Here is a 19,416-nt window from a genome sequence, read left to right as displayed (position 1 = left end):
GCAGCCCAATGAAGAGTGAATATATTCTCTCACCACCAAATGGTGACTGTAGTGGTGGGGGCAGGAATAGAAAGCAAAGCATGGGTGTGAGAGTGAGATGGTCCAGTTAGGGTCCTGTATAGAGACCCTCCACAACACATTATTTTCTTGAAGGTCCTACATATGGTGTGTTAGTTTGCATAATTTATTTTGATTTTTTTTGGAAAGGTGCATAATTGTGGTTTTGCTAATCAAGTAGAGAGACAAGGAGCCTTGCAGGACATGGAAGCCCTAAATCATCAGGCCAGAAACAGTGCCCCCTGTGAACAAAACAACAAAACAAAACAAAACAAAAAACTCTGGCTTCTCAGGGTTAGCTTTAATACCTTCTTTTAATTTTTATTTATTTATTGTAGACTTAGGGTGAATTCCTGTGATTCCAGGGAAGACATCACAAAGGCCATAGAATTGGTGGACTACAATTTCTACCTTTGGTGATGAGTAATAGTGTGCCCATAGAGAAGGAGGTCCCTAGCTGTTGACTGGTGTGGAAATCACCAACACTGTGCCACCTCTAGTGTTGCTGCTCCAATGCCAGTAAAGGCCAAGGCTGTAAGAGGCATATTGGCAGAACTTTGGATCCAGCTGATTAAAACAACAACAATACTCCCCGGAGTTGAAGTTTAATTCCTCAGATATTCTCTAAAATGGAAGGGAAAACTATATAAGACCTGGAGCTGGCATAGTTGTTTTCCATCCCAATGGATCCAAATTCTATCCTATATTTTTTACCTACCGTATTTTCCGGTGTATAAGACGAGTTTTTGACCCTTGAAAATTGGGTCAAAAGTCGGGGGGGGGGGGGCGTCTTATACGCCGGATTGAGCCTGGGGGCCTTGCATGTGCGCGCTCTGGGGCTGCCGGCTTCTCAGGCCTCCGGAGGCCTGGGAAGGTGGCAGCCCTGCGCCGGCTTCTAAGGGGCCTTCGGAGGCCCTTTAGAAGCCAGTGCGCGCGTGCACGGCCGGCTGCCGGCTTCTCAGGAGGAGGGGTAGCCTTATATGTTGAGTATAGGCTAAACCCTAGATTTTTGTTTAAAAAGTTGGGGGTCGTCTTATACACTCGGTCGTCTTATACGACGGAAAATACGGTATTGTTTTATATGTATTTTGTAGAATGTACGCCATTGGCAGGTTTCACTTTTATCGATTTTATTATTTGTACGTATAGCGCTGTGCAAATTGACAGCACTATATAAATGATAACAACAACTGGTGTGAAGGTGGATATGTAAAAGAACCAGTGAGGAAAAAACTGAAATAAAGGACATCCTTTCCTACACACACACACCTACCTACCAACCTACCTACCTACCTGCCTGCCTGCCTACCTACCTACCTTCCAAGGCCCATTGCCATGCAACAACATTGTTCTTCCACCATGGATTCTCCTTTCCCCACCCTTAGAATATTATTCTTCCTGCTGCATAAACTACTTCCCTGTGTAGACTGCTTTGGCTTCGTTTTTGTCTTTAGGATTTAAATGTGGATGAATTTGAAGAAATATTTAAGACAAAAGCCCAAGGCCCAGCCATCGATCTTTCTTCAAGCAAGCAAATAACTCAGAAAGGATCAAACAAAGTAACACTGTTGGAAGCAAATAGAGCTAAAAACCTTGCTATCACATTAAGAAAAGCTGGGAAGACATCTGATGAGATATGCAAGGCTATTCAGGCGTAAGTAAAAATGAGTGTAGAATATAATGTATTAAATTTCTAGCAGTATTTCTGCAACTGGACTAAATTAAAAAGCTGTTTTTGTGCCTTGCAAATCAGTGAACACTCAAGTGTACATACTGTCCACTTTGTCATTCTAAGGCTATAATTTTATGCACACATGACTGGCTCTTTGGGAACTATTCATTTGTAAAAATGAGAACTTGGAAAGGTTAATAGACTACAACTCCCAGAACCCCTCACATAGCCTGACTACTAGGATTATCAATATCGTCTCTTGCAGGATTCTTGTGTGTTCAACAGCAGCATGAAAAACACCAAGTGCATCTATACTATAGCACTATAGCAGTTTGATCCCACTTTAACTATTATCATTTCTTACTGTGCAATCCTTAGCTTGAGGAAGTATGTGGGGTTCTGTACTAGAACGTTCTAGGACACAATCTACTGAACTATAGCACCAGAACTCTCTAGCAGAAAATTCCAAATATATCACTAAACTACCAATTCCAGAATTATTGAGATAACTGTGTAGAATAGATACATTCTGAATCTCACATATCTTTTTAAAAACTGTGTGTGTGTGTGTTCACTTTATATATTTTATATATTTTCCCATTGAAATTATGGCACTAGTCTGGCTGAATAGTCCATTCTAATTTTCTAACTCCCAGTCTTTTGCCGTATTGTGAGCACTGTGTGCTAACATACTCTATTTTGCTTCCCGTTGTCTAGATTTGATCTGAAGACCCTTCCTGTAGATTTTGTTGAATGCCTAATGAGGTTCTTGCCCACGGAAAATGAAGTGAAAATGTTACGGCTTTATGAGCGGGAGAGGAAACCCCTCGAGAACCTGTCAGATGAGGATCGGTTCATGATGCAGTTCAGCAAGATTGAGAGGCTGATGCAGAAGATGACCATCATGGCATTCATTGGCAACTTTGCAGAAAGCATCCAGATGCTGACTCCTGTGAGTGAGACACAGAGCTCAGAGTTTATTCAAAAAGGGACTAGAACTTGAATTCTAAAGGTTCAGTTTGTGTATATGTTACATTTGTTTTCAAGTAGGTACTCTAGGCAGCTGTTAGTTAGAAATGACCTGATCCTATCTTTTGGTGGCTGTTGACCTATTTTTGGCCATTTAAATCTCATCATTAGAGCACCTTGAGATAAATTTATTAACTTATTAACTACTTTCTTTATTAATTTATTAACTTCTTTCTGAACTTGCTTTTGATCTCATCCAGATTTTTGTAAGCGTAGTGAAGGTGGGATCTGGTGTCTTTCTCTTTTTAATGTTTCTCTTCCTGTAATAGTTGTGAGTGTTGGGATGCACTCCCTAATAGTATGGGATATTTCATTGGCTATGACATTGAAGCTACAGCCAGAAGGTTTCATCAAAAATCATATTTCATTCTTGTGCAAGCTGATCAGGTTTTCCACATAGTTAAGATTGGAGCCAAGACATCCCATGTTGTCATTGTATTAGTTCACACTTAACTTTTAGAAACATTAATGTTATTTCTTGTGTTTATATTTAGCAACTTCATGCAATAATTGCAGCATCTGTCTCTATAAAGTCATCTCAGAAGCTCAAGAAAATCTTAGAGGCAAGTGTCATTATGCTATTTCATTTTTAGTCCTTAGGGGAACCTATATTTAACACTAAAACTGCTCCTTTCATTTCTGTTACATTGGTTGATCCTTACCATTTTTCTCATTGTGGCTTCTGCAGATAATCCTGGCTCTGGGTAACTATATGAACAGCAGTAAACGAGGAGCTGTTTATGGATTTAAATTGCAAAGCTTGGATCTGGTAAGTAGTGACACATCCACAATGAACTAACTTGGCTTGGAACAAAGCTTTCAGATCCCCATGCATTCACATTGTCTGTGTGAACCACTGCATGGAAAGATATTCATTCTTCTGGGGAGATGAACTAGTGAGAAAAAGAGTCATCGTTTATTTCTCAGAGCTTGGAAAAATTACATTTGGGGACTACAGCTCTCAGAAGCCATCAAGCAGCATCATTATGGCATGCTGACTGGAGGATTCTGATATTTGTAATCAAAGAGGTTTTTTTTTTTCAAGCTTATCAAATAAAGTTGAAGTCCATTTTCAGAACTTCATAATACCAGACCTTCCCCAGCCTGTGTTTTCACCATGACTACTTTTTTCCTCACTAACAGCCATAGGAGATTAGAGTCTGTGTGTCAGAAGTATGAACTGAAATTTATCTCAATTTTCCAATTCTGGAAAAGTCAGTTTAGGACTTGGCTGCTTTCAGTCAGCTTCTGTTGTATAATAGTCTGTCAACATCCTTGAGAATGAAAATTTCATTATTCATAACTTTTCAAAAATAATATGAAAGTGACCAGGCAGAGTAAGACAAAAATAAATGCAGTGAATGGCTTGAGCACTGCTGGCTGCTTACAGTAGTATCTGAGTGAATTTTGTGTCTTTTCTGTAGACTGAATACCAAATAATAAAATATTATAATTAACATAAAACATTGGCATAGTATCAACTAGAGCAGGCCCATTGGACATGTTGAATTTGCATAATTCCCGACTTCAGCCATTGAATCAAGCTGCTCTAGTTGAGAGTAGCAGTTGGATTTAAGTCTTTAAAACTATGAAAAAATAAAATAACTACAACAGTTTAAAAGCTTGGCCTTTTAATGTCTTTTTGAAAATTAGTGAGAGTGCGGGATACTATAACTTTTCCTAGTCTTGGAAACTAATATAACATATTTCCTTTGATACTTCTTTGCAGTTACTAGATACAAAATCAACAGACAGAAAACAAACCCTATTGCACTATATATCAAATGTTGTGAAGGAGAAATATCAACAAGTATCACTTTTTTACAATGAACTTCACTATGTGGAGAAAGCTGCTGCAGGTAAGGTGTCTAAAATTCACTCCTTAACCATATAAAAACTAGGGTGAGTTGCATTCACTGTATAACTTAGCACAGAGTTAAATATATATAATTAAAATGGAGTGAATGTCTCTGGGATTATATTCAAATGCCGTGGTCAGGTATGTATCTTCAAAGGATGTAGCAAATACAACAATTCACAGAGAGACCATTTAGATTTCCCCCCCCCCCCCCCCCCGCAAAATCTCTTTGGAATAATAATAACAGCTTAAACTAGTCTCTCTCTAGTCCCACTGTAAGCCATAATTCTCTGACTTCCATTTGAAAGTATCTATAGTAGTAGGTTTGCCTCTATAAATCTCAAGTGTCTTTCAAAATGTCTGCTCAGATCCTTTTTCCTGATTATAAAACCTTTAGGAAGTTTGCCTCAATAATGTTGCATAAACATGCCATCAGAAAAAATTGCATGGGTAGAAATACCAACATACATTTGAAAACTGGGTAGAGGAGACAACAACCATGTTGGGAGATATGTGTGCATGTTATAAAAGGGGGTCTTGGAGATTATCTAGATGTGCTTAGATTGCATCTCCCACTGTCACTTACTGATTATTGCTCATAGGAGTTGTAGGTGAAAACCATCTGTGAGGAGCTACAGTCCCTGCAATAACTGGCAGTGTTAGCAATCAGGCAGGCCATACACACCTCTTTTTCAGTTAAAGTTTTGGAGATATTTTGTTTTCTTTCTCCCTTTAGTATCACTTGAAAATGTTCTATTGGATGTAAAAGAACTCCAAAGAGGTCTAGACCTAACGAAACGTGAATACACCATGCATGATCACAATACCATGCTGAAGGAATTCATTCAGAACAATGAAGGGAAACTAAAGAAGTTACAGGATGATGCAAAAATTTCCCAGGTATTCCCTCCAGCTCAACTGTTGTTGCAGTGTTACCATAATTTCTCATTTTTTTCAAGCTGAAAATGATGCTTTCAGAATAGGTAGAATTAGCTAGAGCTGTTTTCTCAGTGCTAGCATGGTATAGTTGTCAGAATGTCGGGGTAGGTCAGAGGAAACCCAGGTGCAAAATCCCCATTGACCTTGCTGATGACTTTGAGCATAACCCATTTGACAGAACTATTGTGAAGATGGAATTGGTAAAAACCATGAATGCTTCCCTGAGTTACTTGGAAAAAAAAGTGGAATAAAAATGTAATAAATAAATAAAAAGTTGCTTTACACATTTTGTTCTGATATGGCAACTTTGCATCCAGCTCTGCAACATTGGCAACATAGCCAATAAGGATGGAAGATGAGTTGGAGAGCCACCAGTTCCCCAGCCGTTCTCTGTGCAATAGTGTCCCACCTACCTATGTGGATAAACTGGTTTCAAAAGACAGATGTGTATGAGTTGAATAACAAGTGTATGCTCTTGAATACATGCGGATATGTCAGGATGTGGATAAGCCACAGGCCAATAAAGAAATGTGCATGTGTGTGTTAAAAGAAGCACATCTGTTTATCAGCAGGGTAGACACTGATGGGCCTGGCAGAATCATTTCAAGGTATGTGTTTAGCTAGAATATATGTCTCCTTCCAGATGTTATTGCTCCTTTCATCATAGGAGCATAAGAAAAGCCATGCTGGATAAGAGTAAAATATTCTCACGTAGTGGCCAATCAGTTGTCCATAGATGCCGCTGAGCATCCTTGTCAACTGGCAATAGTGCCTGGGACAGATCAGAGTTGGAATCAAAGAATACCTAAAAGGCTACAAGGTTCCTATTGCTGTTCTGTGTAATCAGCTAGGATCTGTATTACATAACATCAACACTGGTAGAAATATAGGAACCTTTCTCCATTTGGCCAAATTTAAACCAGCCACCAAGCTGGGGCTGTTTATGTGTATCTAACCACAGGCCTTTTGTGGTTTATTTTTCTTAAGATGCTGTTTGATTCTATGTGCAGTCTGTTGTGTCCCCTAAATAACAGAGAATCCTGAATCCATTTTTTTTTTTTTTGCCTGAAGAGTGCATCATTTCCCTTATCAAAACCTTGTTTCTACATGGAAATTTGAAGTACAAAAATGAAATGATTTCCTATATTTGCTGCCTATGCAAATCAGGTTGAGAGCTGGCTATGATGTTACCCAAGAACACCGACTGCATTGTATACCACTGCAAGATCAGTGTATGATGCAGAGGTCACACAAGCAGTGTATGGTTATTTTCATGTTAGCAATAGTGGCTCCTAAGGAAATACCTTATGTAGTACTTAGTAGAGGAATACTAGATGCAGAATCAAATCCTGTAGACAGGCTCACACATTGTCATATGACACTTGTACCTTGTTGTTATGCCTTGCAAGAGATACTTGTAGAATCCATATTTAAATTTTTTTGAAAAGTGTTACTCTTCCAGGATGCCTTTGATGATGCTGTGAAATATTTTGGAGAGAATCCCAAAACAACACCACCATCTGTCTTCTTTCCAGTCTTTGTCCGCTTTGTGAAGGCTTACAAGGTATACAAAAATTTAAGTCATGTCTCTCATTAATTCATATGAATTGTAGCTGTGCTTTCTACTTTGTGGCTGTGTAATTTCTTCCTGCAGAGTAGGATAAAAAATCCTCTAAATCCATGCTCCATAATAACCAGAAGGAAAAGAATTGTTTCTCTTGTTTTAATTAAAGTGCATAGAGTGAAGGTTAATTCATACCTCCTTTATGAGGTGGCAAGTGATAACTGTTAAACATCAGCTCCTCAAAAGCATTTTGTTAGCTGAGAATATCAGCCTCAGTACTCATGGGGTAAACCATAAGTATATGAAAACAACCACTAAGATGGACTCCCATCAGCCCTAGCTAGTAGCAAGTCACTGGTGAGAATCACAAGTGGCCAACCCTGGTCGATTGATTTATGGAAGAGTGGCTGTTCTGTAAAAACATAGGGACACAGAATGAATACAGTGCATCCTTGGTATACGCGGGGGATCCGTTCCGGACCCCCCCGCGTATACCAAAATCCGCGTATGCTCAAGTCCCATTGCACGTGCGCCGCCATTGGGGACAACTTCCCTCCCTCCCCTCTCCTCCCCCCAACTCTTTCCTTCCCTCCCTCCCTCCCTCCTTACTTACCTTTTTGTCGCCGGTGCTGCGTCGCTGCTGCTGCCGCCTCAGCCGGAGCCGGGGGGAAGGCCGGGTGGGGGTTTTGGAGGCCAAGAAGCCTCCAGCCTGCCACCCGGCCCTTCTGTGGCGGCGGCGGCGGCAGCAGCGGAGCACCAGCGCCAGAGGCCTCTTCAGCCCCCACTCCGCCGCCGCCGCCGCCGCCAGCACCTCTGTGCAAGGGCCGGGTGGTGGGCTGGAGGCCTCTTGGTCTCCAGTCCGCCACTCGGCCCCTGCATCGAGGTGCAGGCGCCGGCAGCGGAGAGGGGGCCGAAGAGGCCTCTGGCGCTCGGCCGCCTCCTCCTCCTCCTCTCCACGGCGCCGCCACCGCTGCCAGGAGAAAGGCCGGGTGCTGTTCCTGGAGGGAAAGAGTTGGGGGGAGGAGAGGGGAAGGAGGGAAGTTGTTCCCAATGGCGGCGCGCGTGGACGCGCGCCGCCATTGGGGACAACTTCCGGATTTGCCATGCGCGTATGCTCAAATCCGCGCATGGCAAATCCGCGTATAAGGAGGACCGACTGTAGTGTCTTTGAGCTTTACTGGGGACTACTCTAGTGGATCTTCTTTTTACAGTGTTGTACAAAGAAGTAATTGGTGTTTCCTTAGACAATATGTTTTTAATTAGCGGTGCAGTGGGTGCCAGATGGTATTTATTCACAGCTCCATTCCAATCCAAATGCCCACTGACTAGCACTCCATGAGAGCACCTTTCCACCAGAGCTGGACTGCTTCTGTCCTCTGTCTCCAGCACCTGGAACTCCACATAAGTGTGTTTGTGGAACTTCATTCGCTACTATCTTCACTGCAGCTCTTAGCCTTCACTTTCTCCCAAGGAGGAGAACATCTGCTGTCTGCATAAATTATATACTTGCTCATTGGTTAAAATTGGCAGTGCTTCCTATATACTTGAGAGTTGAAAGGAGCTAACAAATAGACCATGTAGGGTTGGATCCAGACATAAGTGAATATAATGGGAGATTCTTTTCAGAGGACTAGTGGGGCTGCAAAAAGGAAAAAGGTCTGGGAAGCCAGCTTCCACCAGCCTCATTATTTAAGCTTTTATCTGGATTAATTGGAAATAGTTTGATTGTGGGAAACATCACACATGCAGTTAGTGGGTTAGGCCACTGTTCTGAAAGAAGTCAAGATGTCATGCTGTAACAGATAGAAGACTTTGCCCCAGTATACAGGCAACATATATTTAAGTTAAACTGTAATTGGTGGAGTGGAAGGCTTTCATGGCTGGCATCCATAGTTTTTTGCGGGATTTTCGGGCTATCTGGCCATGTTCTAAAAGAGTTTATTCCTGACGTTTCGCCAGCATCTGTGGTTGGCATCTTCAGAGAATGCTGGTATGGAAGAAAGTTGGGTGTGTGTATATATATCAGTATCCAGGACACAGTATATATATACATAACAGTAACTCTCTTCCATACCAGCATTCTCTGAAGATGCCAGCCACAGATGCTGGTGAAAGGTCAGAAATAAACTCTTCTAGAACATGGCCACATAGCCCAAAAATCCACAAAAAAAACTGTGAGATTAGTGTGTTTGTATTTTGCTGAGTGAGTTTAAAATGAATCTCATTCATTGGAAGGTGTGGCTAGCTCTTATCAGTGTGTATTTTCCTTGAAATGATGAACAGCAAGCTGAAGAGGAAAATGAACTGAGGAAAAAGCAAGAGCAAGCATTAATGGAAAAACTTCTGGAACAGGAAGCCTTGCTGGAGCAACAAGACCAAAAGGTAACTAAGAGCCCCAAGACTTTCAACATTTATAGAGGACATTGTGAAGACATTTCAGTAATGAAATTGTGAATGTGTCAGACAGTTGTTGCCTTTCTTATTATTTAGGATCAGCAAACCAGCAACAGCTCCAAACAGCTGTCCCTGTGATATTTAATGAGGCCCCATTATTCTGGTATTCAAGCAGCTTTTATAAATGTCATAGGAGTCTTGTACTTGTCACTTTCTGGTTCTTAAATTCCAGAACAGTATTTATTATCTTAGACATTGATCTCAATTGTTGGAATCTGCTCTGTTCTGATGATGTTTTCCAAGAAGTCTTGGATATTTATCTCAGGCAAGCAGTTTTGTAACTAGAGGAAATGAGGTATATGCACATAATTTTGCAATATCCAAATATGATGGAAGACTTGACAGAGATTTCAGGAGAAAAACATTCTCCTCCATTTTCTTTATTTTGTGTTGAGCTTCAGTTTTCCAGACTTGGCATATGAGACCTTCATTCCTAATACAAAAATGGCCATCTTGACTCCAAAGCAAATTTCAAAGGCAATAGTGCAGCAATATTTTTTTTAATTAGTCTGACTATGCACTGAATTTTTAAGCTCACAGTTTCTTCATTAGGCAAAGATAGCAAAAATCCTGGGGTCCATGCCTTTTCTCCATGCTGCACACTTTGTAACCATCTTTTCCAGATGAAACCTGTGAGCTTCAAAAACTAGTGCAATTAATTTATGGCCTTTTTGGTTGGCCTAAGGAAGGTATCATAATGATATGGACTTCATAATATATTTAAATTCTTAATTAGAAACTGAGATCATGTCAGGCTAGACCAAATGAATCAACATGCCAAGAGCAAGGCACTGAATAAGTAGCTGCTTCAGGAAGACCAACCCACACTCCTGCCGGGACCGCTTAGTTCAGTGGGAGAGCTTGTGCCACGTTCCTCAGCAAGAGAGTTACGCCTGTTTGCAACGATGGAGGGGTTGATGTTTAATTTTATTTCCACTACTTGCACCAGTGAGCATACCATCGCTTCCCTAAAATTCTCTTTTCTCCTTGGTTATGTGCTCCTGACACAAACCTCAGGACTAGTCTGTTTCTCTGGAACACTGTCTCTTAATTGGAGGCATATAGCTATTACTTGGGTTTGTGTTGTGTTTACACACATCTATTGCATTTCTATCACCACAGATACAATTGTATCTGAAAACCTTTACCACAGATATTGTCAGTAAAGAGCCATGTGTGACAAACACCAACTTCATTATTAACAGAAATAAAACAAAAGGTTTAAGGTTACTCAGTGTACAAAAACATGTGGTTTTAGATAAGCACTTTTCTTATGTTACTGTTGGCCAAATAAACAGTGACCTGGCTGACCAATCTAACTACTTATTCTAAATCTACCCTTACTACCTAATACTGAGCCTATTTCCCTTCCATGATCTCCACACTCAACAATGACAACCTGCCAACTGCTCATTTCCATTGTTGTCCACCCATTTTGTCTTTCAAACTCTTAGCCAGTCACCAACCATCTCCAGCATTGTGAACACTCTTCCCCAACATAGACTTGTGGTTGTGGTGGTGTGTGCCTTCAAATAATTTCCAACATATGGTCCTCTAGGACAAACTGGCTCTGAAGTTTTTTTTGTCAAGATTTATTCAGGCTTCCGGTGGTAATGGCGCCTTGAAGAGACGCACTTTGGGAAGGCTCTCGGAGGCGATCTCACTCGGCAAGGCAAGATAGGTCAAAAGACTCGATCTCTTGACCTAAAATTCTCGCCAATAACGGCGGGATCAGAGGGGGCTCAGAGGAGGCCCTAGAGCCGCTCAAGAAACCTGTGAAAGCAGAAGTAAGCTTGGCCCTGGAGGAACCCGAAGGGGAGAAGCTGAAACATACTGAGCCGCGCAGGACCGAAGAGCAATCCACGGCCTTGCAGGAGAAGCGGAGACATCTCTGCACAGAGGCGCCACCATTATTTTAAACTAAGATTGTTGAAGATAATTACCGAAATTTGTGGATTCTGAATGGACATAACATCTGGGAGGTAAAAAGCGGAGAGAGGAGAGAGAAAGACTGCTGAATTTGCTAACGGACTTTAAAGAAAGATATAGCTTGCTAGGAAAGAATCCCCGAAAGACCTTTTAAATTAAAAAAAGAAAAGAAGAAGAAGTAGAAGAAGAAGAAAGCTTCCCTGTGGCTGTAGGAGACACCCTTTCTGTGTAAGGCTTAGTACGTATAAATTGTTTAAAAAGAAAGACTGTGATAGTAAGGGGAACCAAACATTAAAGGATACATTAAAGGGTTAAAAGCCACTTTTCCTGTATTTACCTTTGAGTCCCGCATCCTACGCTGAGTGTCCTTGAGCTCTGGGAGGAGGGTCCGGAGGAGAGGAGAGAGGCAGTGAGAGAGAGAGACAGACGGGCTGTTGTGGAGACGGAGGTGGAGAGCTGAGAGAGAAGGGGAGGAGCGAAAGGCGGAGGAACGTTACAGAAAGAGGAAGACAGAAGGACCATAGAGAGGACACTAAAGACAACACCAGGAAGCAGGAAGTAAAGGGACTGAGATCACAGAGATGGAAGATAGAGGGCTGACAGGAGGTTTACCATAGAGTTGAATAACAAGACGGACCGGAAGAAGAAGGAACAAACACGGAGACGGAGGATAGAAGGAGCATAGAAGAAGACTGGAAAGACGGCAAAAGGAAATTGGACGGACAAGATCATAGAGACGGAAACAGAGAGAGGCAAAGGGGTATTCCATAGAGAAGAATAGGAATGAATGACGGGATGAAGGAGGACTGGACATAGAAACGTATGTCAGAGAGAGTGACAGAACAACTTTAGAGGCTGAAATAAGCAACAAGTTGGTGATATTTATAAAGTCTGGGGGAAGGGGAAGGATAACAGAAGGGAAAGTTGGGCAGAGGACTTCAGTGTCTAAAGTAAAGATTAAAAAGGATATATAGATTAAATTGATAACAGAGTTACAAGCAGTGGTAGAAGTCTGATCTCTACTGGCTTATTTCCTTCTGTATTTTTGGTTTGTTTGCTTGAATCTTGACAGAGTGGTAACATCTAAGAAACAAGGGTCTAGGACAAGGTATTAGATAAAATGAATCCGAAAAGGAATACAAGAGCCAATGCTCAAAACCAAATCCCCAGACGCCAATCAATTGATGACCCAAAAAATTTGGACATAAACCAATTAATACTAGAAAAGGTTGAGGGATTATCTGCAAATCTGACTGCAAACCTTTCAGCAGCTATTGCACAAGAGATGAATAAATTTAAAAAAGAGATTAAGCAAGAAATAAGGGCAGATTTGAGGCAAATCAATCAATCTGTAGACAAATTAATGGCTGAAATGCAAAGTACGAAGAAAAGAGTGGACATATTGGAATGTAAAAGTGATAAAGTGGAGATGGAGTTAATGAAATTGGAAAGAAAAAGAGAACAGGAGCTAGATGAGAGAGCGGTTTGGAAGCAAAGAATGAAAGAACGAGCTGTGAAACTGAGAGGCATTGTGGAAGAGAAAGAAGAAAATCTATTGGAGAAAATAGTCCCAAAAATAGCGCAATTTCTTGAGAAAGAGGTGACCAGTATGGAAACTGAAATTGATAAACTGTACCGTGTGAGCTCAAAAATTGCAAAGCAGAAAGGGGTGCCACGAGATATTTCGCTTCACTTTGTGAGGAAACAGACCAGGGATGCCTTTTTAAATAAACATAACGAGACCCCCTTCGAGTGGGAGGGGCAGGAAGTTAAAGTTTTGAAAGACATCCCTGCGAGGCTGCTCCGAAAAAGATGGGACTATACAAATTTGATGGCTTTCCTGAGGAGAGAGAAGACACAGTACAGATGGGAGACAATGGAGGGAGTCACGTTTTGGTGTGAAAAGAAGAGAATTAAAATAAGTACTCCAGAACAAGCAAAGGCTTTCCTGAGAAAGATGAAAGAGAAAATGGATAACAATGCAGGTAAAGATGAGGACCCAGAAGAGAACTTAAATAGGGAAGAAAATGAGGAGCTATTAGGAGCCACGGCAAGTAACTTAATTATAAGACATCGAGATGATGAAGACTCCATTGAGGAGGAGGAAGAAGAGGAGACGGATGGAAGAGAAGTATTGCAACAGGACCTGAGTAGCTTATTAATTGATATAGAACGCCAGTTGCTTGATCCAGAAGAATTCGAGGAGGATATTGACTGGAAGGACCGTCAGGAAGAAAAGGAAGAAGAAACACTATTGGAAGAGTACTTTGATAATTAGGAAAGAAAAGGACAAAAACTAGGAATTGCAGTCTTAATATTTGGCAGACATAATGGGTTCATACAATGACCTGAAAATATGTACATGGAACGTACAGGGGTTAAATACCCCTCAGAAGAGAAAGAAAATTTTCCATTACCTTCAAAAAATGAAATTGGATATCTATTGTCTACAAGAGACTAGAATTAAAGAGAAAGATAGAAAATACCTCAGATGCATTAAGTTAGGACAGGAATTCATTTCAGCAGCAAAAGTAAAAAAGAGGGGAATAGTAATCTATGTAAATCACAGCTATGAGGTAAAGGAAATCTGTAATGACCCTGATGGTCACTTCCTAGCAGTAGAGATAAAAGTAAATTCACAAAAGTTTTTAGTTTTAGGGATATACGGCCCACATTCTAATAAAGCCAGGTTTTACAAAAAAAATACGGGAGAGACTAATTGATTGGAGTTATGATTCTTATATACTACTTGGGGACTGGAACGGGGTGGTAGATCCGAATTTGGACAGACAATCAAGTAAAGCAGTAAAAAAAAAACCAGGGAAAACTACCTAGGGAATTCTTTGAGATGATAGATATTTTAACAATACAAGACGTGTGGAGAGCTAAGTACGGGAAGACTAAAGAATTTACGTTCTTTTCAAATTATCATAAATCATGGGCAAGAATAGATATGATATGGGCATCATCACACCTGATTCCAAAAATCAATAAAGTAAAAACACATCCAAAAATTTGGTCTGATCACAACCCAGTTAGTGTTGAATTCAAATTTGGAAAGAAGGAATATAATTGGCGTTTAAATCAGAATCTGCTGAAGGATGAGAAAATTGTGGAAATAATCAAAAAGGATATTGAGAATTATTTCATTGAAAATATTGATGGAGAAACACCTATGTGGATAATCTGGGACGCAATGAAAGCGGTAATAAGAGGTAGTTTGATTAAGAAAGGGGCGGAATGTAAAAGAAAGAATGAAGAAAAGATGGTAGAACTTAATAGACTTTTAATGAAATGGGAAGGTATATTAAAGGATAATGTTAATGATAAAGAAGCAAAACAGGAAATTAAATTTATACAAAAGCAAATAGATATATTAACCATGGAGGAAGTGAATCGGAAAACGAATTATATAAGACATAAGTACTATGAGGCGGCAAACAAACCTGGGAAAATGTTAGCTTATTATTTGAGAAAAGAGAGAGCTAAGAAAACTGTGTTGGAATTAAGAAATAAAGGAAAGATTATACAGTGGATCCTCCCTATACGCGGGTTTGCCATACGCGTATTTGAGCATACGCGCATGGCAAACCCGGAAGTTGTTCCTAATGGCGGAGCGCGTGCACGCGCGCCGCCATTAGGAACAAAGTCCCTCTCCTCCCCTCCTCTTTCCCCTCCTTCCTAACCTCCCTCCCTCCCTCCCTCTCACCTACCTACCTACCTACCTAAACTAACCTACATTCCCTCCCTCCTTACCTGTGTCGCCGCGCCGCTGCTGCCGCCGCCGCCGCTGTAAGTGGCCCGGATGCGGCCTGGAGGTCTCTTGGCCTCCAGAAGCAGCACCCAGCCGTTTTGTGGCGGCGGAGGCCGACGCCGCGAGGGAAAAGAGGCTTGGCCTCATCCTCCTCGCGGTCTCGGTCTCCGCCACCGCAAAATGGCCGGCTGCTGCTCCTGGAGGCCAAGGGGCCTCCAAGCTGCAGCCGGCTCTTTAAGAGAGGCGGCGACCAGGGAGATAAAATTAATAACTCCAAGACCACATTGATGACCATGAATTTATTAAAAAAGGAGGAAGAAGAATTGATGAGGAGGACAGGATTTCAAGTTAAGAAGGAAGTGAAATACTTGGGAATTAATTTGACAACTAATAATAAAGACTTATTCCATAATAATTATGAGAAAATCTGGAAAGAAATCAAAAGGGATCTGGAGAAATGGGATAAATTAAAATTGTCTTGGATTGGTAGGATAGCAACGATTAAAATGGTTTTATTGCCAAAGATGATCTTTCTCTTTCAGAATTTACCAATAATATTGAATAATGCCCCATTCAACAGTTGGAACAAGGATATGTTAAGATTCATTTGGCAAAAGAAAAAAGCAAGAACTCAATTTAGAAATATGTATGATAAAACAGAGCGGGGAGGGTTAGCATTTCCAAACCAAATGTGGTACTATGAAGCGTGCGCTCTAGATTGGTTATGCGATTGTATACATTAGATAATAAAAGATTAATAACTTTAGAGAGTCATGAATTAAGGTATGGAATACATGCCTGTCTTTTTTATGGGAAATTAAAACTAGATAGAAATTTCAACAACCATATACTACATAAAGCCCTATTCAGAATTTGGTTAAAACACAAAGGGAAATGGTGCAATAAAATACCACTTTGGTCCTCACCGGCGGAAGCCCTGATCAGAAGGGAGGAATATAGACAGAACAATTGGATAAGATATTCGGATATCATTAAAAAAAATAAGATAAAAATACTATTAAATCACAAGAGGAGTTAAAAAGGGAGGGGATCAATTGTAATTGGTTTGCCTATAGGCAGTTAGTTGAAAGATTCAAAATGGATGACAAATTAATTGGGATAGAAAAGGGCAACCAGGAGTTCGAGGAAATAATTATAAAGGGAGAAAATAAAAGAATTTTGAATTTTTATAATTTAATTCTAAATTGGGAAATGGAAGGTGAAGTGGTAAAAGATTATATGATAAAATGGGCCCAAGATATAAATCAGATGATAGAACTAGATCAATGGGAAAGAATTTGGAAAGTAAGAATGAAATATACAAGTAGTATGGAGATTAGGGAGAACTTATATAAAATTATGTTCAGATGGTACCTCACCCCATATAGAATTGCAAAAATGTTCAAGAACAGCAATGGAAATTGTTGGAAATGTGAAAAGAAATTAGGAACATATTTACACGTTTGGTGGAACTGTGAAATTGTAAAAAAATTCTGGAGGGGGATACATAACGAAATGAGGAAGATGTTTTATTTAAGAGATTGTATGAACCCAAAAATGTACCTGCTAAATATTATAGAAGAGGAAGAACTAGAAAGGAAAGGGAAAAAAGTCATCTTTTTCACTATTATAGCGGCCAGGATGGTATATGCAAAGTATTGGAAGAAGAAAGAAGTTCCGTCAATTGAAGAATGGAAACTGAAAATGTATGAACTTTTTAGTATGGAAAAAATAGCATGTTTGACCAAAAGGAAATCTTTACAAGTATTTTATAAGGAGTGGGAACCATGGGTAGAATATGTAAAGTTGGAGGGGACGAGGTCAAGATGGATAGCCCTTGCAGACTAGATAGTGGGAAAGGGGGTTGAATAAGGGGAGTGATTTAACAGGAGAGCGTAGAGGTAATTAACTAATTAGCCGGGGAAATTTCAACTTCTGTTCTTAAACATTAACATATTGAAAGATGAGGAAGTTAAGGAATACAGTAGAAAATAACTATACTTTTTTAGAATAAGCTCAGCACAAAATACGATTTATTAAACCACAGTACTCTTCGGATGTCTGTTAAAGATAAGATAAGAGAATGTAGAAATGGAATTAATATAACACATTCAGCAACACCAATTAATGTTTGGAAGTTACAAATTTTTTGTTTTATTATTTTTGTTAGGTTTAAAGTGGTGTATGTTTGAAGTTAGAAAGCAGTATATTGTTTTATTTTGATGTTTTTGAAAATAAAATTATTTAAAAAAAAGATTTATTCAGTGGAGGTTTGCCTTTGCCTTTCTCTGAGGCTGATAGAGTGTGACTTCCATGGTTTCCATGGCTGAGTAGAGATTTGAATCTTGGTCTCCCAGAGTCCTAGTCCAATGTTCAAATCACTACACCCCACTGGCTCCCCCAGTAAGCTTACATGAAACATCACAGAACATTATACCTTACCATAATTCACATAATGTATACACAATAACATTAATACAGACTGTAGGTAAGTCTGCAGAAGCTAAACCTGTCAGAGAGGGGCAGCATCTCAATATTAGAACCTATAGCTGGCATATAAAAAAATTCACATTCACTATCTGCCATCATGTATTTGTTGGTCTGTTGTTGTTGATCCATGGGGACAGGTGGGTAAGGAATAATAACAACAACCACCTCCTCCTCCTCCTCACCACCACATAGACCTGGAAAATACTTCTGTCTCAAGCCTTAAGACACACTGCCAGTAAACAAATACTGTGCTAGATGATTGAGTGTAAGGCAGCTTCCTTTGTTCCCTACCCTGCCTAGGTTTATGTAGGAAGAGTAGTAGTAGTAACAATAACAATAACAATATTTATTTATTTATTTATAGCCTGCCCAATCACGAAGAATCTGGGCGGGTTACAACAGTAAGAAAAATACACAGCAATAACAATAGAATAAAAGTAACATAGCAATTTGTAATAATAATAAATAACAAGAAGAATGCATAGCAAATAACAACAATAGCAATAAAAACTGCATAACAGTTAACATATCTTAAAATTAATCTCCAGAATACATAGCAAATAACAATAACAAAAAATAACAAAACAAATCATAATAGCAATAAATAGCAAAAACCGACAATGTCCAACTCTCTCCTGGCAGCAGGAATACAATACAGTGCAAAATGCAAGACGACAATAACAAGAGACTGGTCCCTTAAACTCCCTCAAGCATTAACTAATAGAATCATAGAGTTGGAAGAGACCACAAGGGCCATCCAGTCCAACCCCCTGCCATGCAGGAAATTAAATCAAAGTGTCCCTGACAGATGGCCATCCAGCCTCTGCTTAAAGACCTCTAAGGAAGGAGACTCCACTACACTCCAAGGGAGTTTGTTCCACTGTCGAACAGCCCTTACTGTCAGGAAGTTCCTCCTAATGTTGAGGCGGAATCTCTTTTCCTTTATCTTGCATCCATTGCTCCAGGTTCTAGTCTCTGGAGCAGCAGAAAACAAGCTAGCTCCCTCCTCAATATGACATCCCTTCAGATTTTTAAACAGGGCTATCACATCACATCTTAACTTTCTTTTCTCCAGGATAAACATCCCCAGCTCCCCAAGTCATTCCTCATAGGACATGGTTTCCGGACCTTTCACCATTTTAGTCGCCCTCCTTTGGACACGCTCCAGTTTCTCAATGTCCTTTTTGAATTGTGGTGCCCAGAACTGGACACAGTAACAATAACAACAATAATAGTAGACATACTATTGTTTAAGCTGGCCACTTGAAAAGAAGACAAGGCTCCTGGACCTTAACAGTTGTGTGGAAGAGGGATTTTCAGTAGGCAGAGCTTGTCACAGAAGCTTCACTTGCTGAAATCCCCTTTTCCATACAGCTTTTAAAAGTAGATGAGTCCTGTTCTCTTTTTCATGTGGCCACCATTCTACTTGCTCATTGGGTATCATTGTCTACTGATGGTTGCAGCCCTACTCTGCTTCCTTTCAGTCTCCATCTCATAAAACAAAGAGACAGCAGCAAGAGCTGATTGCAGAGCTCAGGAGGCGGCAAGTCAAGGACAACAGGCATGTGTATGAGGGGAAGGATGGTGCCATTGAAGACATCATCACAGGTAAGCATAATAAAGGTGGCTTTTCTGAAGGTAGCTCCATGTGTCTGTTCTTAGCTTTCACT

General features: G+C 40.3%; 1 protein-coding gene across 12 annotated transcripts in view; it reads left to right on the top strand.

Moving 5' to 3' along the window:
• The window catches only part of FMNL2 (formin like 2), a 267,683-nt gene that overhangs the window by 235,979 nt on the left and 12,288 nt on the right, over nt 1–19,416 (top strand). For 11 of the 12 annotated variants that reach the window (XM_089520017.1, XM_089520020.1, XM_089520011.1 and 8 more), the window contains 9 exons: nt 1,512–1,711; nt 2,447–2,681; nt 3,253–3,321; nt 3,447–3,527; nt 4,488–4,617; nt 5,353–5,516; nt 7,018–7,119; nt 9,403–9,501; nt 19,231–19,354. In XM_089520017.1, the coding sequence (XP_089376143.1) occupies nt 1,512–1,711; nt 2,447–2,681; nt 3,253–3,321; nt 3,447–3,527; nt 4,488–4,617; nt 5,353–5,516; nt 7,018–7,119; nt 9,403–9,501; nt 19,231–19,354 (1,204 nt within the window). Of the gene's footprint in view, nt 1–1,511; nt 1,712–2,446; nt 2,682–3,252; nt 3,322–3,446; nt 3,528–4,487; nt 4,618–5,352; nt 5,517–7,003; nt 7,120–9,402; nt 9,502–19,230; nt 19,355–19,416 lie in introns of those variants that run through there. The other variant, XM_089520021.1, reaches the window with a different exon arrangement.

This window comes from Sceloporus occidentalis, unplaced genomic scaffold, assembly GCF_023333645.1.
Source record: "Sceloporus occidentalis isolate IW3139 unplaced genomic scaffold, rSceOcc1.0.p SCAF_4, whole genome shotgun sequence".
In the NCBI taxonomy this organism is placed as follows: domain Eukaryota; kingdom Metazoa; phylum Chordata; class Lepidosauria; order Squamata; family Phrynosomatidae; genus Sceloporus; species Sceloporus occidentalis.
This window is presented reverse-complemented; position numbering and strand designations above follow the sequence as displayed.